A 27,316-nucleotide genomic window follows, 5' to 3' on the forward strand; every position below is an offset into this window, starting at 1 on the left:
CAGGAGCAGGGGAGATGATGTTCTTTTGGCTCTTAATTCAGTAGTGCCCCTCTCCTTCTCTTCTCTTGTCTTCCACCACCTGCCATTACCCCCACCAGTTCCCTTTCTTCTTCTTGAGCCACTCTTCTGTCAAGATCAAAGGGTCAGAAGATGGGGTAATGGAGCAAAGGACAAGTCTCACTCTTCTGTCCCTCCATCCTAGAACTAGGAGACAGGTTTTGATAGAGGCACCAGGAGACAGCCTCTGACCCAGCCTGTAGGGTCTCAGCCTCTGGGTCATTCTTATTCCAGCATTGTTCTGAAAGGCTACAAGCAACCTCTGACCATCGAAGATGTCTGGGATGTTGATGAGCAGAGTAAAACCAAGACACTAGTCAGCAAATTCGAGACACACATGGCAAGGGAGCTGCCGAAGGCCAGGAGGGCATATCAGCGACGGCGGCAGAAAGCCCAGAGGGACTCTGGGACCAGGCTGCATGGTCTGAGCAAGAACCAGAGTCAGAGCCAAGATGTCCTTGTCCTGGTAACTTTCCCATGAGGGTCTGTTCGAATGTGCTGTGTGTCTCAGGCAAGAGGACATCAGTGCCTGGTGATTCTGTCCTCACATTTTTTACATCACTTTATACTTTGCAGTATATTTTAGGTTATTGCTCGTATTCACAATACTAATAATACCTTAGTGATGTATACATAGGGGTGTAATGTACTATTTGCTCTCCTTTTAGATATATTGAAGTTTTCTATAATAAAATGGTTTTTGAAATAGAAAGATAAAACAAAATAATACCTTAGCATTACTAGAATTTGTACCGTGGTGGAATTTAGCGTGAGCAGTTCATTCATTTAATTTTTTACTCAAAAATATTTATTGAGTGCCACTGTGTGTCACCAAACCCGTACAAAGAAGGCGACAGGGCTCAGGGGCTTAACACTGGGGCTGTGAGTGCAGGACAGAACCTTATACTCCGCAGCTCTGTGGACACTGCTGCTGTTTGGTTTTGTACTTAGGAAGAAGCTAAAAAGAAAAAAAAGAAGTCTGGGACCACAGAAGACTTTCCTAAGTCCTGGTTGGTCAAGACCCTCTTCAAAACCTTCTACCTCATAATCCTGAAGTCGTTCCTGCTGAAGCTGGTGCACGACTTGATCATGTTTCTGAACCCGCAGCTGCTGAAGTGAGTCTGGGCCCTGCGCGGCCTCGGGCCCCCTCTGGCCCCTCCTTTTTGCCCCTTGTGTCTACAGGCAGGAGCTTATCATGAAATTCTCTTTTTTTTTTTTTTTTTAAATGCTCACAATTTCCTTCCACCTTACAGTGTGTTTGTGAAAAGCACAAGGCAGCTCAAAATCTAAGATGTGTCCTTGAGCCTCCCTCTGTCCCATGTTCCCCCCCCACCCCTCCCCACCCCGGGAAGCCAGGGTCTCGTCAGGGCCTCTTTCTTGTCGCCCAAAACTGCTGTGGGCTGAGCCACGCCAGGAGGTGGGCAGCGCACCCCAGAGAGCCTGGGGCCCCGCGTCTGTAGTCCATCACGCCATCGTCCCGGGCCTGTGGGCGCTTCAGGTCAGCCGTGGCAGGACGTAACAGTCTGCCCGGGTCTATGGGATGACCTTCTGTCCTCCAGGGGAAGCCCTGCGAACTCATTCTGGATAATGGCCTAAGTCCCCTCAGGCTTGCGTTGTCCAGGGCGAATGGGGCCGGAGGGGGACAGGACAGAGCGTCGCAGAGGCACCTCCGTGGCTCATTCATCACGCATCTCGCGGCCGCGGGCCTTCAGCCCTAAGCTCTTCCTTCTCATCTTCAGACCAAAGCAAGAGCCCTGGCATGAGGGTGGCCCTCAGTCTCCCAAGCTGGGAGCGTTGGGCAATTCGGGTCCTTTTTGTCACCTACGGGGTAGGGTGGCTGGCCAGGCACGAGCAGGTGGCGCCTCGGAGGCTTGCCGGCCTTAACTTACTTGGTTTACTCTGGCAGGTTGCTGATCTCCTTTGCCAGTGATGCCGACTCGTACGTGTGGACCGGGTATCTCTTTTCGGTCCTCTTCTTCGCCGTGGCCCTGGTGCAGTCCTTCTGCCTCCAGTCCTACTTCCAGCTGTGCTTCACGCTGGGCGTGAACGTGCGGACAACCATCATGGCCTCTGTGTATAGGAAGGTAGGTGGGCTGTGCTGGGCGTCGCCGAGAACACCCCTAGGGAGCGGCAGCGCTGACCCCAAGGCTGGGGAAAATTTGATGGAAATGATAACTGACCTTAACACTTGATTTTGCCTAACCATGCAGCCTTCTTTAATGTTTCTTTGGAAATTAAAGTGTAAGAAGTGTACACATAGACATAAGTGGGGGCGTGGGTACATTCCAGGGGCAAGCTGGCAAGCTCTCTCTGCCCAGGACCTGCCTTTCAGCCCTGCAGGCTTGCATGTCTGTCCTTCCTCCTACCTCTCTGCACAAGGTGAAAACGCCTTGAGAAAGAATGTAAAGTCAAGAAGGGAGCTGGCCCAGGGTAGACCCTTAAAACCAACATTTAAACCCAATACTACATGAAATGGCATTTATAAGGCCTGGCGCGTCCATCTCAAATTATAATTTCACCATAGGCTAGAATGCTCTATGGACCAGGCGTCCATCTCCCTAGACCTACTTTTGCCTAGTGACTTCTTTTTCTAAATCTTCAGGAGCTGACCAACCCCTCCTTTGCCTGACTCCTTTTTTAAAAAATCTGTAAATACATTCGCTCTGCCTTCTGAGTACTGCAGACCTTAGCTGGGTGCATTTGTGCCAGGCATTGTTGTAAGTAATAGATAGACCTATGAGTATCAGCCTTCTGATCTCTTTAACATGAGAACAGGAGGCCCATACTATAAGATTCAGGAATCTAGACATTGCTTGCAAATTTCTGACAATAAACAAGTCATTTTGCTTCAAAAGTGAAGCCCTGCAGCCTTCCTCTCCATTCTAAGATCTCTGTCCTTGGGAATGGTTGCAACCTCCTCATTAGAGTATCACTCCAAACAACATTGCCACACCAAAGGTCTGCAAGGCCAGAATCTATACAGCCTTCCTCTCTTCATCCCTCCATTAGATCCATCTTTTCGTATTTGATTCCCTACTGTGTGCCATGTGATACAGTAGTGAAATGGACAGATGTAGGCTTTGTCCTCACAGAGTTTATATCTGGTGGAGAAATAGAAAAACAAAACAATTATAGCTCAGTGTGATGAATGCAATGGCAGAGGTAAGCACAGGATGTTATGGGAGTACATAGGAGGGTTATCGAACCCAACCTTGAAAGTCAGGGAAGTTGTCTCAGACTATGTTCTATCTCAACTGACACTAAAGGGTAAATAGGAATTTTCTGAGCAAAGAAGTGTGGGAGGTGTGGGGTTAGAGGAGGTGAGAATAGCAGGAAAGAACGGTCAAGAATGAAACACTGTGTATGAAATTTGGAGGCAAGAAGGCACAGCCCCTTGAAAAAGTGTCCATATGGAGCCCATCCTTCTGCTGGGCTCTCACTTCCTGAGTTTCCCCTTTTGCTTCCCAGTGTCCTTGGCCTTGTCCATGGGTCCCAATCTCCATCTTTATCTTTAGGCACTGAGCCTATCCAACTGCGCGAGGAAGCAGTACACCGTTGGAGAAACAGTGAACCTGATGTCCGTGGACGCCCAGAAGCTCATGGATGTGACCAGCTTCATCCACCTGCTGTGGTCAAACAGTCTGCAGATTGTCTTAGCTCTCTACTTCCTGTGGATAGAATTGGGACCCTCGGTCTTAGCGGGTGTCGGAGTGATGTTGCTCTTAATCCCAGTTAATGGGATAATCGCCACCAAAAATAAGACTATTCAGGTAAAGAAACAGAATCACCCTAGAGATTTATATGCTCCTTCTTCAAAGTCTACAGTCTTTTGCATATTTTGTTCTAACTCTTGGTGGGAGTGTGGGCAAGGCAAAGCTTATGGAAGACTTTCTACCATCCCAAATGAACTTGGCTTTCCCTAGCTTCCTTTTTCATGTTCTAACCACTCTTAGGGTTTATATACTCTATCTCCATTTATGTTAGAGGGAAGAGCCTGATAGGAGACAGAAGATCTGCCCAGGGACCCTGAACATAACTCTTCCACCCTGCTCTACTGGGCCCTTCTTAGAACAGCAATTATAGGCCCTGTCTCTTCATCACAGCAGCACAAAGCAACCACGCAGAGCAGCTGCCCGAGTGACTCAGACTTTAAGCCGAAATCCTAGCAGTCGACCTGGCTGTCACTAGGCGGACCGTCCTTATCTCTGCCAGAAATCGTGGGTTGGGTGGATGGACTCCATGGTGTACATGATTTACTCATTTGTTTTGCATCCACTTAGTTACAAATTATTTTTAAGATATTTATTGTACATCCTGCTTTTCTGGGAACACAGCAGCAGGTTAGACAGGCTCTTGTTCTCGTGGAGCTTACGTTCTACTTGGGGTGGGAAGTCCGGCCATAAACAAACAAAAGCAAAGAAGAAAAAATCAGGTCACGATAAGTATTATGCAGAGAATTAAACAGGGTGATGTGACAGCGAGCAAGCAGGTGGCTGTTTTCGATGACCTGACCCGGAGAGGCCTCTGCGAGGAGGGGGTACTTGAGCTGAGCCCTGAGCAACACAAGCCTGACCGTGGGGAGCAAACCTTGAGAAAAACCTGGGCAGAGGGCATGGTCAGGCCAGCACTGGGGGCAGAAGCGAGCGCGGCACATTCAGGGACCGGACAGCAGGCGGGCATGGCAGGGACAGAGCAAGCAAAGAGGAGAGTGGGGAGACACACCCCTCCACTGGGCACCTCAAATTCTTACCAAGTGACAGCCACAAGTGCCGCCGAGACCTACCGTCTGCAGCAAATCTAGACCGTCTCACATGGAAACGTGTTTTATTTTTGTTTTCTGTTTTCCTGGCAGGCAAAAAATATGACGAAGAAGGACAGACGTTTAAAGATCATGAATGAGATTCTCAATGGAATCAAGGTGAGGAGTCAAGAGTGTGGGTGGCCCTGCTCTGTGGGCAACGACGGCAGCTCTGGGGGCTTGGCCTTAACAAACCCTGGCAGAGGCTTGGACTCTTGCTTCTAGGCCTGTGGGGTGGCACGTGGCACGTGACTCCTGGTTCATCTACCCACAAGTCTCCTGTTTCTTCTCCTACTACCCTGTCTGGCCCTCTTTCGGACCTTGATTTCTATTTATTTACCATAAAAAGTTTTTGTTCGTTTTTTTAACATTACCTTACAAAACTGTTGAATGCGCACAGAAGTAGACGGACTGATGTAATCAACCCCCATGGCCATCACCCAGCTCCAGGAATAATCATCATGACCTAACTAGTTTCAGCTAGACCCCCTGTCCCTCACTTCCTGCCCTGCTAAATTGTTTTCAGGCAAATCTCAGATTATCTTGCCATTTCATTAGTAAATACTTTCTATATATTTCTAAAAGAAAGGCTTGGTTTTTAAACATAGCCACAGTAGCATTGTCACACCTAAAAAATTAACAATCATTCTTTGGTACCATTAAATTTCCCCAGTTGCCTCAAACATCTCTTAGAAACAAACAAACAAACAAGAAAACTGTAGGCTAGTTTGAATTAGGATCCAAATAATATCCACACGTGCATTGAGGTAATAGTGCTTTTAATCTACAATAGTACCCCCCTCTTGTTTTGGTCATATCGGAGAAACCAGGCTGCCTTGTTTCCTGTATTTCTTGTAGATTGGTAGTTAGGTCTAAAACCTGATTAGATTTAGGTATGGGTTAGGGGGTGGGGGTGGTAAGGTTGTGCTATGTGCTTCCAAACATCGGTGATGATGAGTGTGCTGGGCCCAGGTGCCATCAATCTAGATTCATCCCTCATTAAATGCCCTGCCATCCTGGCACCTGGAGCACTGATCTGTGGTCCTGGCAGCACATTTTGACCCCCTGGTAAGTTTGTAAAATGCACTGAGGCTTGGGCTCTACTTCAAACCATTTAAATTGGACTCTCTAGGGGTAAGCCCCAGGCATATAGTACATTTCAAAAGCTCCCCAAGTGATTCTAATATGCAGCTAAGGTTGTAAAACCATTGTCATTGCCTTGACCTATGATTTCATTAGGAGTTACAAAAGGGTGATATTTTAATTCTATTATTCATTTGGCGTTGATTAGCTGAAATTCTGTAAGAAGAATGATCTTAATCAACTAGTTGATTACCTTAAATGAAATTTGTAGGACAGGAAAGATAAATGCTTTTTTTCTCTCTACTTACCAGCTTTCAAAAGAACGCATCTCATCCTCCAAAGGTGACCAGTGAGGCCTTTTTAAAATATGTGTGGTTTTGAATTCATGGCTTTTACATTACCCCAAAGTTCTTGAAAATGAAACAGAGGCCCCTTTTAATGACCAGATATGTCTCCACACAGAGCTCTGACATGCCTTCCTGCAATGTGGCAAAATGAATAGACCTGGTTTTGAGTCTCACCTCTATTACTAGCTAGCTGGTGACTGGGCAAGTTACTTAGCCTCGCTCAGCCTGTTTCTTTATCATTAAAATGAATACAATAGGGGAATGGGAAGGGGGGGACAGGATAGAAGGGGTCAATAGGGGAAAAAGGGGCACATCTGTAATACTTTCAACAATAAAGATAAATTTTTAAAAATGAATACAATAATTCTACAAAAGTAGGAGACTAACTCTCCCTAATTTGCCCTGAACTTTCCAAGTTTAGCACTGAAAACCCTGTGTCCTGGGCAGGCCTTAGTCCCAGGCAGACAGGGACAGTTGGTCATCCTTAGATTGTTATAGGGATTAAGTAAAATAATGCCTATAAAACGTGTATACATTGTAGGTTGTCAACAAATACAAGCTACCTTTCTGTAATAACTTTATAATCTGGATTTCTCCCCCTCCCCAAATTTTGGGGACCATGTCCTCAAACCTGGGTCGATGAGATACACCTGGTGTCCTTTGGGGACAACAGTGTGAGCTGTGCTCTTCTCTGTCCTATTAGATCCTGAAATATTTCGCCTGGGAACCTTCATTCAAAAACCAAGTCCATGACATTCGGAAGAAAGAGCTCAAGAATCTGCTCACCTTTGGGCAGATGCAGTCTGTAATAATGTTCCTCTTATACGTAACTCCGGTCCTGGTGAGTGAGTCTGTGGGCTGGGTCAGCTTCCCAGAGAAGGTCTGTCCAGACAGATGGCCCAGAACCTTTAGACCTGAGCGGGAAGTCCAGGGAATCCCGCCCCCTCCTCAGCTCCCCCTGCTGCTCTTCCTACCTCATGCCCCCGACTCTAGTATCATTCTTGTGCACAATTTGGTGGCCCAGGAGCCCAGGGCAAGTTGCCAGGATATTTACCATGAATGTGGTATCCAGGAATGGTTTGCAAAGGAGGGCTCCTTGTCTTCTTGGGGAGGCCACGTGGGTCAAGAGTGGAAGAAACACTCACACAGAAGCCAGGAAACCTGAGCTCTGTTCCTGGCAATGCCATTGATTTTACGACTCGGGCAAGATGTTTGCTCCCCTCCTGGGCTCAGCTTTCTCATCTGTAACATGGGAGGGCTGAGATAATCCTTAAGATTCCTTCCACTCTGATCTACTGTGTTCCTGACAAGGCTGCTTGAGCCCTTTTAGGAATAAATTGTTCATGACCTTGCTTTTCCAGGTATCTGTGGTCACATTTTCCGTTTACGTCCTGGTGGATAGCAACAATGTTCTGGATGCCAAAAAGGCCTTCACCTCCATCACCCTCTTCAATATCCTACGCTTCCCCCTGAGCATGCTTCCCATGTTGATCTCCTCCATGCTCCAGGTATGAGCTCTCACTGCTGACTAATGATCTCTGATTAAAAGTCTTAGATTTTAGATTGACTGGTCTATCATAGCTCCTTTCTAGCTTCTGCTGGTGAACTTTCAGCTAGAGAGATTTGTTTGATTTCTGAAGAAGGATGGTTTGAGCTTAGGAGAATCACAAGCTCTCTGAGCCCATTTATCTGACTATAAAATGAGGATTCTCATCTACCTCTCAGGGAGGCAATGCTTGAGAAAGCATTTGTGATTAACCCCAGTATCTGGAACATTTCTAAGCCCCTTTCCCAGCCTAGTTTCCCCCACATTTTCCCAAGGTTGTCGAGGTATTTATATAGCAGTAGGAAATTATGGAATGAAGGGAGAGAAAAGACCCTCTTTTTGTATGAAGACACATGGTGGTAAAACCAAAGGCAATTTGGAAGCCTCAAGCTGTCAGAAAATGAGTTTGGAGTTCAGGCGACCTTGGGTGGGCCTGAGGGAGCATCTGGGTCCTGAAAATTGAGCCCAGTGACTGAGATGTCAGGGGGGAGATCACAGGGCAGGCGGCAGGCTGGTGAGGCAGCCAGGATGACTGAGTGTGGTGATCAGCACTCATCTCAGAGGTGGCTGACTTCAGACAGCTCAGGCCACAGGAAGGGCTGGGTTTAGGAGAAGGCCTTCCTGTCCTGGAGGGCGTTAAGAAAAGCTGACAGGTATGGCCGATAAAGAAACAACATGCTCTTTGGGATTCAGTTTATTACGTAGATAGCAAGAGCAAGATCAGCAGAAGTGCAAGCTCTCTACATTCCCTGTCCCACAAGACGACACTGAAACAAAAGGGGCCAGATGACAATGCACCAGGGCAGCGGGGCATTCTTTTTCTGGGGAGCTGGTCCCTGCAGCAGCTAAGCAGTTTTATAGTCTGTGGTTGCACCTAAGGAGAGGGCAAGGTAGAAAGCCTTATATTTCATCAGAACCCAGGTGGTGATGAGAAACCGTCTCATGACAGCCTCCCTGGAAGACGGGGAGGAGGTGAGAAACATCCTAGAAAAGCTCCTGGAAATCTTCCCAAGTTCTCATGCTCCAGGGGGACCACAGTGTTCTGTCAGCACACAGATCCGCTGCAATTTAAGCTCGACCTGTGTGGCCTGTGTCACAGTGTGCCCTGGCCAATTGCTATACAGAGTCCCAGTAGTGGCTCAGGTAGGGCACTGAACGGGTCCTCAAGGCATGGACTCAGTTAAAGAAGAGCACACCAGAGGCCTAGTTGCCAGATTCAGACAGAGGTTAGCATTTTATCCTAGAGAAAGGCAAGAGACAGTTTCTGGAACTAGGTACAAAGCTTGGAGAGAGAACAGTAGAGTTGCCCCCCCTCCCCAGTTTTCTGAAGAGTCGAAGCACAGCACCTTAATTTGCCTCTGTCCAGAGGGATGGGCTGGCTCCCAGGGCTGCGATGAGGCTGAGTCTGTAGCAGGGGTCAGGAGGTTCCAGCGGCAGGTGGCAAATTATGGGCAAGAAGCCTGGCAGACTGACTATTTCTTTCCACGTCCAAGGTTGATGGCAAAGTCACAGTCCTCTCCCTGCTTGTGTTTGTCATCGCATTTTTTATTCTTGAGATCCTTTGTGTTCTTCTGTAGGCCAGTGTTTCCAAAGAACGGCTGGAGAAGTACTTGGGAGGGGATGACTTGGACACATCTGCCATTCAACGTGACTGCAATTTTGGTAAATGAACTTGGAAGTTGTTTCCCAAACTTATTCACAGTGCTCGCACCAGAACTTTGAAATACAAGGGCTCAGCAGCAAAGTGACTGAAAGGGAGAGTGGGGGCACTTATCTTGGGCCTACGTTTCCACATAAGTGTGCTGTTTTTACTTAAATTGTGTTTTCATTTAGAACAGTTGGCTTGGCCAGATTCCAAAACAAAGCTGAGCCAGCTGTTCTGAGGATAAGCAGGGAGTCCTGTACAGGATCTAGGGAGCAGAAGTCAGGATGGAGCTGAGCTGTGGGGCTGGGAGGTAGGCTGGATGGAAGGAAAAGGTGGGTTCTGGAGGTTAAGGGGTGGGGGGCACCCATGGCCAGAGCGGGCAGTGACTCTGGAATCCAGGGTAGGGAGTAGCTGGATATATATATGTCGGTGGAATTTATACCAGGAGACTAGGCGACAGGGCCTGGGAATGTACCCAGAAGGTCTGTAGGTTTGAAATCTAGGCTCACAACAGGCCAGGGACTTTTTTTTTTTTCCTTTTTTAAATATGTCTGTGTTGATTTCAGAGAGAGGGAGAGAGAGAAACACCAGTGATGAGAGTCATTGATCGGCTGCCTCCTGCGCGCCCCCTACTGGGGATCGAGCCCTCAACCCAGGCATGTGCCCAGGAATCGAACCTGCGACCCTTAGGTCCCAGGGCTGATGCTCTAAACACTGAGCCAAACCGGCCAGGGCTGGGACTGTTAAATCAAACAGGACTTTGTATACAGGCAACTTCTACCCCAGGAGCTTATGCCAGCATAGAGCCAGCACTTGACAGAAGTGATCTCGGGATCTGCTGCGAACCGAAAGGGCAGACAGGCAGGTCGGGACCTACGTCTGACTAAAAGAGGGGCTGTCTTCTCAACAGACAAAGTTGTGCAGTTTTCCGACGCCTCCTTTACCTGGGACCACGATATGGAAGCCACGATTCGAGAGTGAGTCTCCTCCTTTCCGTCCTTCTGCTCTTTAGGATTCTCCTCGCCTGTCCTGTGATTGAAAAATTCCAAGTAACAGAACACATGGGGAGACGAGCTGTGTGCACATGTTCAGTCAGGCAGCAGGGCAGGCCCAGCCGCCGCAGGGATGGGCTGACAGCGAGGCGCTGGGCCTCTTTGCTCGTGAATGCACCTGCCAGGTAGTGCGTGGTGGGCAGGTGGCCTAGCTCTCCAGGTGTCATAGAGGAGACACACAAGAACCTGAACTCAATTTGAATTCATTCATTCATTTAAAAACGTAATTAAGAACATTAGAGTCCCTTCCCCCAGAGTGGACAATGGGAGCTGCTTCCATAAGATTCAATTTCAGGTGTGGAGTTTTACATCTAAATAACCCATCCCCACATTCCACCCTGGAGGCTGCCTCCTCCGCCCGAAGCCAACCCTTCTTGCCACGGTGTTGCATGTAATGTGTTTCATAAGCACCACATGTAACAGAACCCCCAGCTCATCCACTGCGCACAGCATGCAGAGTACACGGGGAGCCTGAGCAGGCGGGTCTTTCCTTCTTCACAGCTGAGCACACCTTATCACCTCCCTGCTGCCGAAGGCCTCTCTGCCCTTCTCTGCTATTTCTACAGCCTTGACCATGGACTCTGGAACTTGCCCCAGGATGTGTCAGGCCAGAAACGCCTCCTCTGAACCCTCCCAACCTGAAAGCCTCTCTTTGCAGAGAGAAAACTGAACACAGCTCCCCCTTTACTAATATAAGTCTAGGACAAGTTCAGCTCAGTGGGCAGGTTCAGAAAAACCATGAACAAGTTCCTGAGGTTCCTAATATTCCAGGAACTCAGACAGCAGGGCCAGCACACAGAGTCTCTAGGATCTAGCCCAGTGTGGACTCCTCCCCAGCCAGACACAGCCAAATCTCCAGGGAAGGAGGCAGTAATATGTGCTTCCAGAAAGTGCTCCACTGAATGTCTAGTTTCACTGAAGAGCCAAGTTTGGGAAACATTAATCTAGTCCAAGACCACTAATTAGAAATGAGAGTTCAAAGGACATGACATTTCAAGATCGCACAGCTGGGCAGTGACAAAGTTGGGAGTTGAACGCAGGTCTCCAGGCTCCCACCAGGGTCTTGTTCAGTGGTACCATGTTGGTTCTAAGAGAATTTTTCCAGTGGAAACCCAAGTTTGGCACAAACAGCTTATAGATGAGTTGAATACATTAGGGTTCACTCTCTCGGCTCTTAGAGCTTAAAAATAAATCATTAAAGGAGCACTTTGGAGTCTTGTATATCCAAGACAAATTGTCCCGTCTTGAGAGAAAAATCTCCAAATACCAGACGTCCCATAGAGAGTCTGAGAAGTGGCTTGAACTCCTCTTGAATAAGCCCCCTCATCTCCTTCAAATACACTTCTCTCTTTCAGCGTGAACCTGGACATTATGCCAGGCCAGTTGGTGGCTGTAGTGGGCACTGTGGGCTCTGGGAAATCCTCCTTGATGTCGGCCATGCTGGGAGAAATGGAAAATGTCCATGGGCACATCACCATCAAGGTGAGAGGGAATGTCTGACACTCAAATGGGGGCCACTTTGTGCTGCTCTTCCATGTGGGCAAATGCACTGAGGACTAGAACCCGACCACCACTATGATGTTGCTGTATAGGTAAAAGGTCTTGGAGACATCTGGCCCACCTGTAACCTATAGATTCTTTGCCCCGCCTCACATATATAATCAGACTCAAGGGGTAGATTCTAGAAATCTGCATTTTTAATGAGACCCCCAGGTGATTCTCTTATGTATACTGAAGTCTGAAAGCTGTTGAGTAGGGATGTCTCCTTCAAAGTATAGACAATTCTGCTATATTTACGTATGTGTTTCTGAACACTTCACGTTCCACAAAATTATGCTATAAAAATAACAAGACCTGGGGGAAAGAGTTGGAACAGATTATTAAACTTATATAACTTTGTAACCAGGGTACCAACAAAGACAATAAACAATAACAATAAAAACAGTAGCACTGTAAACTCTCCCCTGGCAATTGTACCCAGCATCACAATTAGTCCAGGGCCTCCCCCTCACTCCTTTGGGGGCACTTGCTTCCAATACAAAAAACTGATATAAGATGCAGGCATCTTTATCAGTTATGATGTTTGTTTGTTTTAATCCTTACCTGAGGATGTTGTTCATTGGGGGGGGGGGGGAAGGGAGGGGGAAGGGAGGGAGGGAAGGAGGGAGGGAGATTGGCTTCCTCCTGTACTCACCCTGACTGAGATTGAACCCACAACTTTTTGGTTATGGGATGACACTCAACCAACTGAGCCACCCAGCAGGGCAATTATGATGTTTCTAACAGAAAAGAAATGTTTTCATGGCATCCCCCCCATCAGCACCCTGAGCCTCCAGAGAACTACATTTAGGGGAACAATAGGTGCTTTGAATCATTTAATCAGTCATTACTTGCACCATAAAAAGGCATGTCTATAGGTCTTTAGCTGTTTTCCTTAAGATCTTTATATATTGCTAAGCCTTCTTTTTAATTATGAGAAAGCTCACCCCTGATTGCTTTACATTGACATGCTTGGGCCATTTTTGAGGACTTCTACTTTTACCAATTACTCATGAGCTAATTTGCATTAATCCACATGCAGTGTAGCAGAGCAGACTACAGATTTTCTCAATTACAGTTGACATTCAGTATCATTTTGTATTAGTTTTAGGTGTTCGGCATAGTGGTTAGACAATAATATACTTTATAAAATGTTCCCCTGATATTTCAAGTACCCACCTGGCACCATACATAGTTATTACAATATTATTGACTATTTTCCCTGTGCTGTACTTTACATCCCTGTGACTGTTTTGTGACTACCAATTTGTATTTCTTAATCCCTTCACCTTTTTCACTGAGCCCCCCAATCCCCCTCCTCTCTGGCAACCATTAGTCTGATCTCTGTATCTATGCAGAATCTACAGATTTAATTCTGCCTCTTGACTCCTTTTAGGAAGCTTTTTTTGCTCCCTCATAAATGAGTTTTTCCTCAAATACAGGCATTTGGACATGATCTGCTTCATGTGTCAGCCTGCCCCCTAACTCCAGAATCTTAGTTCTTGCTTCCTCAGCTGTCATCTCTGCCACACACACACACACACACACACACACACACACACGGTCAGTGTTAGCCCTCTGTTGTTCCTAAGAAACTCACTGGGGTCTGACTGGAACCCTGTTCTAGAAGCATTATGTGCATTCATCCTCTGATTGTCAGGATCATGGCTAGAAAGTTAGAGTCAAAACAAGGGGATGTTACGTGGTGAGCAGGACTTTGAATTCTTTCTCCCAGGTTGGCACAATAAATCCAAGTACATTTATAAATATCAGATGCTCAGTCAGCCTGGCATGCATTTCTTTGGGTCTAAGTTCCATTTATTTCTCCCGGCTCCTGCCACTCCCTCCGTCAACCCTGCATTTCTGGAGGTACAGCTGTCATCTGGCCTGATCCTTTCCCATCTAGGGCACGGTAGCCTACGTCCCACAGCAGTCCTGGATCCAGAATGGCACCATAAAGGACAACATCCTTTTTGGATCAGAGTTAGATGAAAAGAGATACCAGCAAGTTCTAGAGGCCTGTGCCCTTCTCCAAGACTTGGAAGTACTGCCTGGACGAGACCTGGCTGAGATTGGAGAGAAGGTACTTAGAACCTTGAAGGGTAAAGAAATGTCAGGAAGAAAAAAATAGGCTGGCAAAGACGTGCATGGGGGTAAAGAGCTGACAGATTTTGGTCATGTTTGGAAGAAACACCAGGAAACATGAGTTTGCACAATATTTTATACAAATAACTCAGAGATTTAAAATTTTGTAGCTGGAAGCAAATACAGGGATTATATCATCTGAAGGAAAGATGATGAGGCTGGGACCTGAGAGGTTAAGTAACCAGTGACTGGCCCCAGGCTGACGTCATGGTGGAGGGACAGCCACGGGACCCAAGCCTGGGTGTCCTGACTCTGCTTCTGTATATTAGTGAGGGTCAGAGGAGGGTTCTAATAATCTGCTTCAAACGGGCAAATACTTAGTGTGAATTATTTCCTCATGTTGCTAAATGCCTTTCTTAAACATGGAATTTGATGACTACTGTGTATCGTATCCATCACCTGGATATAGCATCATTTGTTTAGAAGTCCCTGATCATTACATATTTAGGATCTTTTCATCTTCCCTCCTGTTAAAAAACAAAATTCAACCGAGTAAATTTGAAGATCTGATTGACTTTATTATTTTTGAATGGGGCAGCATCCCACCTAGCAACTCTAAGGGCGCTCCAAATGTTGTATAAAAATAGAAAAACAAAGGTGGAGAAAGAATGCTACTAGCAAAAATATACATATTATTTTGGGCGGGCACCTGGACATCTGTTCTTTTGAGAGGAAGAGACCAGGGAAGGGTTTGGTCACGAAGACCGCCTCTTCTTTGTGGGGGTGGGGGTGCAGAAGGCCCACATGACAGATTACCTCGTTGGTGTTGCCTAGGGAATGTCACACTGGTTGACTAAGACTATGTTTCTGGGAGAGGTTGAAACAGAAATTACATCTAGGTTTGGTGCCCTGGGCTTTAGCACTGGTGACACCATTCTGGGCCTGTGGTTTTCTCTTTAACCGTCCCTGTTACTAAAGCTGCCCCTAGTAGTCTTTGGGAACAAGGACCTTGAAATGTTAGGAGACTTGTGAAGATGCAGCTCTAGAGTGATTTTGTTCATTAATTCAACATACACTTACTGGGTACCTATGTGCCAGAGACTATTTTAAGTGCTGGAGTTACATTCATGAACAAAATAGAGAAAATCTGCCCGGTGCAGTGCTACATTCTCACGGGACAGGAAGCACTAAAAATAACAAGTAAATTACACAGTAGAAAATGGTATGTTGGGCCTGCCTTTAATCATTGCGCCTAAAGTGGTTTATTTGAATCAAAGTTATTTATTTGTACAAAGGAACTTGTAAGGTTTTTAAACCCTTGATGCCTTATGGAGGCAAATCTCTTTCCCACACCTCCTCAGGAGCCTCTTTGGAGGCAGGACTAAGGAGCAGTGCTTAATAAAAAGGATTTTCTTCTTCAGGGTATAAATCTCAGTGGGGGTCAGAAGCAGCGGATCAGCCTGGCCAGAGCTACCTACCAAAATTCAGACATCTATATTCTGGATGACCCCCTGTCGGCCGTGGATGCTCACGTGGGAAAACACATTTTCGATAAGGTCTTGGGTCCCAATGGCCTATTGAAAGGCAAGGTGAGAAATCATTTAAAGTGACAAATACGCATGAGGTGTGTGTGTGTTTGTGTGTGTGTGTGTGTGTGTGTGTGTGTTGGGGGGTGCACATCTAGGACAGCTGCAGCCCTGAAGCAGATTTTCTTATTTACCTGCCCCTTGGGCTGCTGAGGGGATACAGTGTCAGACCAGTCTTCCAGGAGCTGATCCGGTGAGGGCTCCCATCTTGAGGTCATGGCCAACTTTAGCCTATTCTGTGGCTTGAACATTGAGCCTGTGAGGATGATCCCTTACGATAAAAAGTACTTTGAGACCTGTGGTATAATAAGAAATATATTTGGTTTTTGTTTCCAGTTCCTGGCACAGAGCTCCTAATGCTTGGAATTTCCTGAGTGATACTAGGGGTGTCTTTTGTTACTCATAACGAGCCCCTTCAGAGAACAGAGTCTATGCTAACAAGTGACTTAAGGGGGAGCCCCCAACTAAGACAAGGCTGTTCACCAGAAGAACCAAGTGATGGGAGGGTTGGAACTGTAGGCCCCACCCACCAGCCTCTGGGGAAGGGAGGAAGAGCTGGAGATTGGGTTATAAAGATTCTTAAACAAGGAGATTCAGAGCTCTGGTGAGCACATCAAGGTGCTGGGAGGGTGGTGCACCTGGAGAGAACATGGCAGCTCCACATGGCCACCCCCTCATGCCTCGCCCGCTGCATCTCTTCTAGTGACTGCTCTTGAGTTGTATCCTTTATAAAAACTGATAAACCTAAAGTATTTTTCTAAGATCTACGAGCCATTCTAGCAAATTATCAAACCTGAGAACGGGTCTGTGGGATCTCTGATTTATAGCTAGTTAGTCAGAAGTATGGGTTGCTCAAGACTTGTGACCAGCATCTGAAGTCAGGGCAGCCTTGTGGGATTGTGCTCTTAAACTGTGTCCCTTGTGGTGGGACAGAGGTCATCCTACAGGTATTCGAGCTATGCTCTAAGAAGGCACTTTCCTGGAACCCTTGCAGGATGTAGGAACACTATGCCTAAAACGGATGACTCAACCTGACCATGAAAATAAAACAGACATTTTTTAAGTAATTATTATGTCCCAGGCCTGTGCTAAGCACTTTGATTGCATTGTCTCGTTTGAGTCTTACGATGCCACTGTGAAACAGTACAGATCAAGTGGCCAGGGCAAGTATTAGAACTGGTCGTAGGTGGAGACCAGGCTTTTCCTACCGTGGGCAGGTTAGCACATTTGTCCTGACACAGGGAGAGGGGCTGACAGAGCCCTCAGGGGTTTGAATATGCTCCTCCCCAGCAGCAAGTGTAGAGGGGGGACTGTCAATAACAATCTGCCTCGGCACTAAGCAGTAAGACTCTATCTGTATTTGGCCTGTTCCCTTCAGGATTTCTTGAATGTTGCCAGGCAGGCAGGCAGGGTTGAGTGGGCTGCTGTCCTACTGAGATCTTTTGCTCCTCTATTGGACCAGTGACTCAACAGGAACTAACTCTTCCTCCTATTCCTGGTCTTTACTTTGGTCCTTAAGGTCACCTTGGCTCCATTCATTGATGAATTGAGTGCCCACCCTTGCCTGGTTTATTTCAAAGACTGAGCATGCATAGGTAAAAAGTCTAGTCCCTGCTCTCAAGGGACTTACAATCTAATGGGAAGACATGCAGAAAAACAAACAACAGTATTATAATACAAGGATTATTTTGATGGCATTCTATATAAACTACAGTGGAAACATCGGAGGAATGCCCATGTTTTGCCTGGGGACTCAGGAAAGGCTCCCAGAAGAGCCGGCCTGGCCTGAGGCTTGAACAGTGAGCATCTCCTGGGTCGTCCAGATAAGAGGGACCTACTCTCTGTGGGTCTGCGAAGTAGACAGAGGCAGTGGGCTTGGGCTTTCTCTCCCAAAGCCCCCCTCACCCCCGGGCCCCTGCCCGAGCCTCGTTGCCCATCCATGAGTGCTCGCGTTCCTTCGCTTGGGGTCCCTGCTTCGGTGGTCACCGTGGTTCGAGGATCGCCAGGAAGATGGGAGAGTGGAACCCACACTGGGGGCCTGGGCCAAAGACAAAGTTCCCTGCTTCACAAGGTCACCAATATACTGAAAGAACCTGGGCGGCAGTTCCCGCTCGCTCAGCTCGTTAGCTGGTGAGCAGGAGGGGCAGTTGTTAGCTAGGTACGTGGTTAGTTATGACAAGGACATTCCGAAGCCTAACCCCTGGCCCCCCGAGGAGCTGGAAGACAGCGTGGGTAGGGCCCGTCTCGTCGCTAGAAACAGAACAGCACATCCAGGGTGACAGGCGTCTCATCTTGCGCACGGGTCGGGTTTGAGGCCCAGGCGCCAGGCAGGAAAGAGGCAGGGACAGAGGCCGGGGTCAGGGCCGCGCTGAAGCGACGCCCCACGTGGATTGAGGGGCGCCAAGGCAGGAGGCCCGCTCCCCAGCACGACCTGCCGTTTCTCCGCAGACCCGGCTCCTGGTCACGCACAGCATTCACTTTCTTCCCCAAGTGGACGAGATCGTGGTCCTGGATGGCGGCACCGTCTCGGAGAAGGGGCCCTACCACGCTCTGCTGGCCAAGAAGGGGCTGTTCGCTAAGAACCTGAAGACGTTCATAAAGCAGGCGGGCCCCGAAGGAGAGGCCACGGGTATGTAAGGGCGACTGGAGGGGACAGTCCCGTGTGGTCAGGACGGGAGTGGGGAACTGATGCCTGCCTCCCGAGCTGCTCAGTAGCCAGTGAACTACAGCTGTCCTTCGGTTTTCTAATGCGATCTGTTCCGGAGACCGTCCGAGTTCTGGAACGTTCGAAACCGAGGGATCCACAGCCGACAGCTAGGCCTCAGGATCTTGTCTTCAGCGGAAGCCACGGGGTGTGTTCGACTTCCGAGGCGTGTTCGAAAACCGAGGCACTCACCTCGGTAACCCGAAATGTTTGTCAGTGGACACATTCGAAAACCGAGGTACCTCTGTAGGTTTAAATGTGAATTACCCAGAGATCCAGAATCTGCTTCTGTGTTTTGTGTCTCTGTGAAGAAACACAGACACAGAAACTCTATGCCTGAGCCAAACTGCTCATCTGGTCTTTGACATGCAATCAAAGGGCACACTTTAGAGGAATATGACTGGAGGTTTGGGGTGATTAACCCTGTGGCAGAAACACCAGTGGCACTAGGGGACCCTTTTCAGCGATGCCCTGCCTTTAAGTCACACATCCCTCCCCACCTACCATCAAATCCATTAAAACAACTTCTTAGACAGCTTCATAGGCTAGTACTAAGTTCTTGGTAAGTGCACTGCTAAATTCAGGCTAAGCCCTAACAAAGGGATCTTGACCAATACATCGAAAACCACTGGGTGTTTTGAACCAGAAAAAATCATGGTAGCTGCATAGTAGAACTCACAGTATACTACAGAAGTAGCCCCATCACCGTTGGGGTCACTGATTAGCTTCCGTCAGTAATGGGGCCCTGTTCCTTGGGGTCCTTCCCAAGAATCGTCAGTTGTCCTGTGAGTGTTCTGAGCGTTCCCTTAAGGTAGCAGTCACCAGCAGGAGGTCAAGGCTGAGAAGCAAGATCTGGAGAGCACTGGCCACTCCAAGAGGCAGTCAGAAGAGGGAGTAGCTACAGAGCCTGCAAGTGGGACCATATTGAGGCATCAAGTCAGGACAAGTGATGGTATAAAACCACCCTGGGGGCACAAGAGAAGAAAAGAGATCAGGAGGTCTATAAGTGTTGGAGGGACAAGGCAGACGAAGAACAGGGTGGCATGGGCCAGCCCAGGACAGTGGGGCAGGGGCACCAGGACCCAGCAGAAAGGAAGTGGTCAGAGCTCTCCATCAGCCCTTACGGGCTCCAGGACTGGTCTGGAGAAAACAAAAAGCACCTGCCTGGGGAATGAAGGTCCAAGCAAAGGGCAATGTCTGGTGCTGGATCCCTCGGAATTGCCATTCAGTCTGACAATCACTATAACCTGGACAGTTTTACTCCGCCAATTATAAACTTTTTGTTGTTGTTCTAATTTGCCTGAATCTGAGTTTTTGGATTCTGCTATAAACCCCCATGGGTGGATGGCCTCTTTGAAGAATCCTGTCTTTTATGTACAAAGCACAGTTTGCAAAATACCTCATTAAGCCCCTGTCCTGATAAACATTGCTAGGCCATTTCTGAGCAGTTACGTGAGCCCCGGTGCCTAGCAGGCTGCAGTGTTGGTTCTAGGTCTTTGGGAAACAGACCAGAAGATGGTAGAATGAGGGGAAGGGCTGGAGGGCAAGGTGACTTGTGTTAACATTGGCTCTGTCTATTAGCCTCCGAACTAGCTATTGTAACAAAGCACTACAAACTGGGCAGCTTCATCAAATCAACAGAACTTTGTTGTCTCAGTTCTGGAGGCTAGAAGTCCAAAATTAAGGTTTTGGCAGAGTTGGATCCTTGTAAGGGCTCTGAGGGAAGGATCTGCTCCATCCAGGCCTCTCTCCTAGCCTCTGGTGGTTTGCTGGCAATCTTTGGCATTCTTGGCTACTAGACATATCCCATCAACATCTGCCTTCATCTTCACATGGTATTCTCCCCTGTGTGCATTTCCATGTCCAAGTTTCCCCTTTTTAAAAAATAAGAACATCAAACAGATTAAGGGCCCATCCTACTCCAGTCTGGCCTCATTTTAACTAATAACATCTACAGTGACCCTATTTCCACATACTGAGGCAGTGTGAATTAGGATTTCAAAATACAAACTTGAGGTGGGGGGCACATCTCAATCTATAACATCCCTCCTCTGGTGTACCAAAATTCATGTGCTTCCCATGTGCAAAATATATTCTCCCCATCCCAACATCCCCAAAAGTCTTAATCATCCCATTATCAAATCTAAATCCAAAATCTCATCTAAATGTCAACTCAAAGTCCAGATTTCATCTTCTAACTCACACAAATCAGTCGTGGGTGAGACTTGGAGTCTTGGAGCAAAATTCCTCTTCATCTGTGAACCTGCAAAATCAAACAAGTTATCTGCTTCTAAAATACAGCGGTGACAGGCATAGGAGAGGCAATCCCGTTCCAAAAAGGAGAGATCAGAAGGAAAAAAGGGGTCATGAATTTTAAGCAAGTTCAAAACCTAGCAGAACCAGTTAGTTCCATTAGATTTTAAGGTTTGATAATAATCCTCTAGCTCTATGCTCCGGGACCACCAGGGTGGCAGTCCCACCCCCTCCAGTCGTGGGCGATGGTCCCAATCTCTGGAATTGAGAAGCAGCCAACCTCTGAATTGCCTTCAGGGGCATTTTTTCTTTTTCTTGAAGGATAGCACATGTTCATGGCTAGAGAGCTCTATTGACCCCGTAGAATCCCAGAATTCTGACACTGTCTCTTCGTTTTTGTCTCATTTCTGTCCCCTACAGTCCAAGCTGGCAGCACTTTAACGTGGTTGATTGGGTCAAGCCACATGCCTAATCTCTTTAGCAAATCTGCTGTTGAGCTTTACAGTAAATTTTTTATTTTAGGTATTGTACTTTCCAACTCTAACCTTTATTGATGTTCTCTATTTGGTGAGAATCTATTCTCATACTTTCCAGTAGATCTTTAGACATGATTGTCTTTTGTTCTTCGAACGTATTTATAACAGCTGACTTAAAGGATTTGTTCGGTGAGTCCCAGGCCTGTGCTTCCCGGGGTACAGCTGCTGGTGACGTCTTTTTCCGTGTGTATGGTCCCATAGTTTCTTGCTTCTTTGTATGTCTTATAATTTTTATTGAAAACTGGCCATTTAAAAGAAAATAACCACTCTGGAAATAAGATTTTTCTCTCCTCCCTCCTCTGCCAGGGTTTGTTGGGTTGTTCCACCAGTTTAGTTTCCTGAACTAATTTTTTTACATCTGTGTTCTTTGTCATATGTGGCGACTGAAGCCTATTCTCGTTTGGGTGAGGGGTCAGTTAATGATGGGACATGATTTCCTGAAGTGCTGGGCCCCAGTAAGTCATTCTGCCTTTTCTGAGAGACTGGGGGAGGGGGAACGTGTCCTTAACATTCCGGCAGGCAGTTGACAATTCTGCCTCAGCCTCTGTTTTCTGCTTGCGCAGAGCCTGAAGGTGAGCCAGAGGGCCTTGTTTTTCTCTGGCATGTGCACAGCCCTACACATGTGTGACATTTTAGGTTTTCAGGAATCTATTGAAGATATCAAAGCTCCTCATGAACATCATACTCCCCAGCTTTTCCTTTCAGGGTTTTGGTCACCCCAACTGTTATGACAGCCACAGGCAACTGTGAATGCTAAACAACTGATGCTCATTGTTTGAGCTAGCTCCAAGTCGAGTCCAATAAAGACCAGCCCTTGAATGCGGGACTGCCAGACAGGTCAAATAATTAAAATCCTCCAGGGATGAGGTGTTTGGGGAAGTTCCACACCAGTCTGTGTCCTCCAGCAGTTTCTAGGCTGCTGTTACCACGACTGTGAGGCTATTGGCTTTCTAGGCTACAGCAGATCTGAGGAGAAGGGGATGGGAATGTAGTAAATTAAACTATCACAAAGCTTAGTATTCTTACTGAGATTAGTCATTTTTATTAAATAAATGTTCCTTGTATTGTTGCAAGCTTTTGGCTAATTTTAGAGATATGAAAGAGTTTACTTTGACCATTTTTTGCCAGTATTTTCATTCTTTTTATGCAAGTACCAATTTCCAGAGGTCCTTACTCTACCATTCTGATGCCCAAGTTATGTTTACATTTTATTTTACTTTCAGGGATTTTAAAAAATGCTTTAAATTTATAAAAGTTTGTCAAATTACTTGAATTTCAAGAAGAGCATTTTTAATTTACATTTACCCCTTTACTCAATTCTGGAGATGATGACTCTTCTATTGTCTATTCTAATCATTAAAAGTTCCTTCCTGCTCCAAAAGAACTTAGAAGCTTCTGGGAATAATTTTCTCCTTTTGACCATTTTATTTTCCAGTGGAATATTAACTCATTTCATCCTGGTATTTCTCAATGAGAAAACGTACCAAAAAGTAGTATTTCTGGAGTAAAAGATTCCAGCCTGTGTGTCCATCTGGGATCTCCAGCAATATCAGAGAAGACATCTCTCTCCTTGTCCCCAGGGCTGTGAGATCTCTGTGCAGTATCCCTCTAACCTTTCATGTGTCTCCTAGTCAATGAGGACAGTGACGAAGAAGATGACTATGGGCTGATGACCAGTGTGGAGGAAACCCCTGAGGATGTGGCCTCCTTGACCATGAAAAGAGAAAACAGCCTTCGCCGAACACTTAGCCGCAGGTTGGTCATCCACTCGGCAGGCAGCCCTCGTCGTTTCCCTATTTCCACTTGACCACTGTCTTTTTCTCTGTAGACAGGGGACACCAGGAGCACTCCCAGCCCTTCCTTTGGTTCCCTGTATGGGGGAAGAGGGTTGGGCTGTGCGTTTCCCCGAGGCCGCCTGCTCTGAAATGACTTTGATGGGGTCAGAGCGACTGTGACCTCGCCTGTGAGAAGACCCACAGGATGGGCCCGCCTGCTCAGGAAAGCTCCCCCTTTTCCATTTCTCAGATCTAGGTCCAATAGCAGGCACCTGAAGCCCCTGAAAAACTCCTTGAGAGCTCAGAATGTGAATATCCTGAAGGAGGAGGAAGAACTAGTGAAAGGACAAAAATTAATTAAGAAAGAATTCATACAAACTGGAAAGGTGAATATGACAGTAGAAAGTGCCATGAGAGGTGACACGAGGCTTGGGATCCCAACGTTTTAAAGTTTGATGACTCGAATACGTATCTACAAAAGGGCTGTGTCTTATGCTTGCTTTGCAAATCTTTAAATTCATCATTGCAATGTTGGTGGATACTCAGAGCTTTCTATCAAATCATATTTTCATGAAGAATAACATGGTTCCTGTAAATATCTTCATAGCCCACCTCATGAGTGTTTGATTCCACTCTGATCGGTGGAGCAAACCACAAAACTGCTCTGAGACTCAACTCTGGGAGCCAGAGAACACTAATACATCAGTCTCAGAGTATACAATTTAAATTAATAAAACTTAAAATCAAGGTCTTAAATTTAAGGTCTTAACTTAAATCTAAATTAATAAAACAAATTCCAGGGTCCGCGGTATAATCCCATTTGTCCCACTCCATTTTTTTTTATCTTCCCCTCTTAATTGCATTTAGAAGCTCATTAATAATCTGATGATTACTTACCGTGCATTGTACTTAAGCATTGAGTATTATCCTGGCCCAGTGCAGAAATGATAACTGCAGACTACCAAATTCTGCTACCTGCCATCCATTTTTCCAGGGGACTCTACTCCCCCTTGTGATTGGTATTCTAGGTAATTCTCCACCAAAAGCCATTATGAATTCTACTAACATTGAGATGGGGGCTTTGCAGGTCAAGTTCTCCATCTACCTGAAATACCTACGAGCGGTAGGATGGTGTTCCATCTTCTTCATCATCCTTGCCTATGTAATCAGTTTTGTGGCTTTGGTTGGATCCAATCTCTGGCTCAGTGCTTGGACCCATGACTCTCAAATCTTTAATAGCACCAACTATCCAGCCTCTCAGAGGGACATGAGAGTTGGCGTCTATGGAGCTCTGGGATTAGTGCAAGGTACGTCTGATGGCTACAATAGCCATTTCTTGCATAATCTGTCTGGTCAATGTACTTTGCCTGGACTCGGGAAAAGAATTGCCATTGTGTCCTTGACACAAGGCTTCAGGGATCCGTGTGCACGGTGCTGACTAAACTGGTTCCATTTCTAGGTATATTTGTGCTCATAGCAAATCTCTGGAGTGTCTATGGTTTCACCCATGCCTCAAACACCCTTCACAAGCAACTGCTGAACAATATCCTTCGAGCACCCATGAGTTTTTTTGACACAACACCCATAGGCCGGATTGTGAACAGGTTTGCTGGTGTAAGTATGTCAGGGGCTATAAGATTATGTGTTTGTATGCTGAGGATCTTTCTATTCTGACAGGGAAAGAATGCTCACGTCCCCTCTGGGCAACACTATGTAGTTCCAGTTCTTTTGTCCATGAACATGCAAATTATTTCTTGAGTACCTTGTGTGAGGTCCTTGTGTCTCAAGGATCCTGGGGATAGAGGACTGAACAGTTCTGGCCCTTTAAGTATCTCGCCATCTAGTGAGTAAGACAGCCAAAGAAATGAAGGACGGTAATAGAATGTGATAAAACCAAAATAACAGCGGTGTGTGCAATGGTGTTCTGGGGGTACAAAAGAGTGACAGAGAAAAGAGGTACTGCTAGCTCAGCCTGGCTGATTAAGAGTGGAAAATGTGAGAAAAGGCGACACTTGAGCTAAGTTATAGAAGTTAGCCAGGGAGATGGTGGGGGCAGAGGGTGCCAGTTGAAGCAGAATGAGAAGAATTAGTCTGCAGAGGGAAAAACACAAGTAACGGCGCTACGGCTGACTATGGCAGTGACTCTCAGGAATAGCAGGGTAAGCCTTTGCTTGGTCTCTGCCTCCATTTCTGAAACGTCTACCTTTTTTGCTTTAAGAATAAGTAAATTAGGTCTGGATTTTGGAAGAGTCACCAGTGATTTTAAGGAAGTTCTAAAACATTGTCTCCATCTACTGCAGATCCTGGAATCCTTAGCATTCATTCGTGCATTCATTCATTCATTCAGTGGCATTTACTGAGCACCTTCTATGAGCCAAGGACTGTAATTAACCATTGGGATGTTCAATAAATGTTAAGATTATAGATGGCTGTCTTCCATGGGCCAGACCAAATTCATTGATTATGCACATGAGATGGAACTTTTAGGAACCGAGGCAGAAATTAGGCAATTCTGAGTAATGTTCAATTATCACCAGCACAGTTTTCAGTCCTCTGCAGAAGAGGGAGCACATATTTTAAAATGTCTGAGCAGCTTTGGACTCTTATTTGTGTGGTCTTGGAGCAGACACAGAAAGGCTAGCTCACAGCCCAGTGCCAGGTTCTGGGGACACAGTGACTACTTCAAGAGTGAGCAGATGACTGGTCCCCATTTATCACCTTCCTCTGGGACAAAAATGGTGGGCATGATGTCATTGGAGACAACTTTAATGGGCTCTCTGTTCTTCAATAGAGCCTTAAAAAGCACACCATTTTGGATAGGGAGAATTCATACAGGAATTTTGCAAAGATTGCAATTTGTTCTTTGATGTTGTAATACATAATTAATCTTCTGAAAAAGAGACCTTACTATGAGTTACTTAGGCAACAGTTGTACTTTGCTAACTGCTTTTGCATGAAAAAAGAAACTGTCCTTAATTACATAGTGTGCTTTGTCGGGGAAGTGATTTAGGCCTATAAAAGGCAGTTAGATCTAGAATTCTCTAGAACTGAAGATTGAGTCCTTGAGAGGAGATGAAGGAGGAGGCGGAAGAAAGAGGAGAATCTGTGCCAGGTAAGAATCAAAAGGATTGTGTGTAGAACTGGTAGCTGGTGAGGGTTTCTTTTTTTCTGCTAACTCTGGACATAGTATTCTTTGCATTCTGATGTGACTTTGGGAAGGGTAAACTGGGCTCAGGAGTCATCCACTCTTCAGGACTCTCTTAGGAAACTGTTACCCCTTACCCAGTCTGGGACACTCCAGAGGTAATATAGACTCAGTTTGATACTCACATATTGCTAATCCTAGAATCCACATAACCTAAGAAATATAGGCAAAGCAAACCCAAAAATATAGTCCAGGGTTCCTGTGCATACTAAACCATCCATCCATCCATCCATCCATCCATCCATCCATCCATCCATCCATCCACTCATTTGCTCATTTATTCATTCATTCAACATGGTGATAAGATCCATTCATGATCTCCAGTTAGAATACTAGCCAAGCAGTGTTCACCTCCCTGCACCTTGAAGCTCTATGCTTGACAGAGGAAACAATTTTCCATTCCTCAGTCAAGGGTCAGGGGATGGCAGGGCTTCTTGACTGGAACCTCTAAACAAATGTTTATTGAGTGTTTGTTATATGCCAGGCTCTGTTCTAGGTACTCAATGGAATTAGGACCTGTGTAAAGTTAGAATAACTGAACCGACTTGGCTATAGGAGGGTTTACCTTGTAAGGCTCTATTAGCTTAGGGTGCTTATGAATTTGGTTTAGTAAATTTGACAAATGGGAATTTCACTGAAAAGAATAAATCCTTTTCCAAATCTATTGAGGGGTGAGTGCCATATCTCTTTGGAGGGATTTAGAAAGATAAAGAAATTACAGAAATATGATTGATTATGAGGGTGAGCAGAACAGCCTATTGCAAATGAATATCATGAAATGATTAAATGAAGGAGTCACTGCAATCTCTGAATTGAACAAATTTCCTGCTGGAATCAGGAAAATCTAAAATTCCATAAGAATTCATTAACACACCATCTCTCCTAATTCTGTGTTCCCAGGATATTTCCACAGTGGATGACACGCTCCCCACGTCCTTACGCAGCTGGATCCTGTGCTTTCTGGGGATCATCAGCACCCTGTTCATGATCTGCTTGGCCACTCCAGTCTTCATCATCATCATCATTCCTCTCAGCATCATTTATGTGTCTGTTCAGGCAGGTTTGGGAATGGCTGGGTCTCCTTTGCTCTCTACCTCTAAAGGCC

General features: G+C 46.3%; 1 protein-coding gene across 2 annotated transcripts in view; it reads left to right on the forward strand.

Annotated features, from left to right (window-relative positions):
* Window positions 1-27,316, forward strand: part of ABCC2 (ATP binding cassette subfamily C member 2) — a 49,781-nt gene that overhangs the window by 12,505 nt on the left and 9,960 nt on the right. For both annotated transcript variants that reach the window (XM_081158929.1, XM_081158928.1), the window contains 18 exons: window positions 292-523; window positions 1,009-1,172; window positions 1,964-2,141; window positions 3,573-3,827; window positions 4,910-4,975; window positions 6,989-7,126; window positions 7,647-7,793; window positions 9,409-9,493; window positions 10,387-10,453; window positions 11,884-12,010; window positions 13,974-14,150; window positions 15,574-15,741; window positions 18,187-18,367; window positions 22,863-22,986; window positions 23,257-23,392; window positions 24,094-24,313; window positions 24,466-24,620; window positions 27,112-27,267. In XM_081158929.1, coding sequence (XP_081015055.1) covers window positions 292-523; window positions 1,009-1,172; window positions 1,964-2,141; window positions 3,573-3,827; window positions 4,910-4,975; window positions 6,989-7,126; window positions 7,647-7,793; window positions 9,409-9,493; window positions 10,387-10,453; window positions 11,884-12,010; window positions 13,974-14,150; window positions 15,574-15,741; window positions 18,187-18,367; window positions 22,863-22,986; window positions 23,257-23,392; window positions 24,094-24,313; window positions 24,466-24,620; window positions 27,112-27,267 — 2,776 coding nt within the window. The remainder of the gene's footprint in view (window positions 1-291; window positions 524-1,008; window positions 1,173-1,963; window positions 2,142-3,572; window positions 3,828-4,909; window positions 4,976-6,988; window positions 7,127-7,646; window positions 7,794-9,408; window positions 9,494-10,386; window positions 10,454-11,883; window positions 12,011-13,973; window positions 14,151-15,573; window positions 15,742-18,186; window positions 18,368-22,862; window positions 22,987-23,256; window positions 23,393-24,093; window positions 24,314-24,465; window positions 24,621-27,111; window positions 27,268-27,316) is intronic.

This window comes from Miniopterus schreibersii (assembly GCF_964146895.1).
Source record: "Miniopterus schreibersii genome assembly, chromosome: 14".
Taxonomy (NCBI): Eukaryota; Metazoa; Chordata; class Mammalia; order Chiroptera; family Miniopteridae; genus Miniopterus; species Miniopterus schreibersii.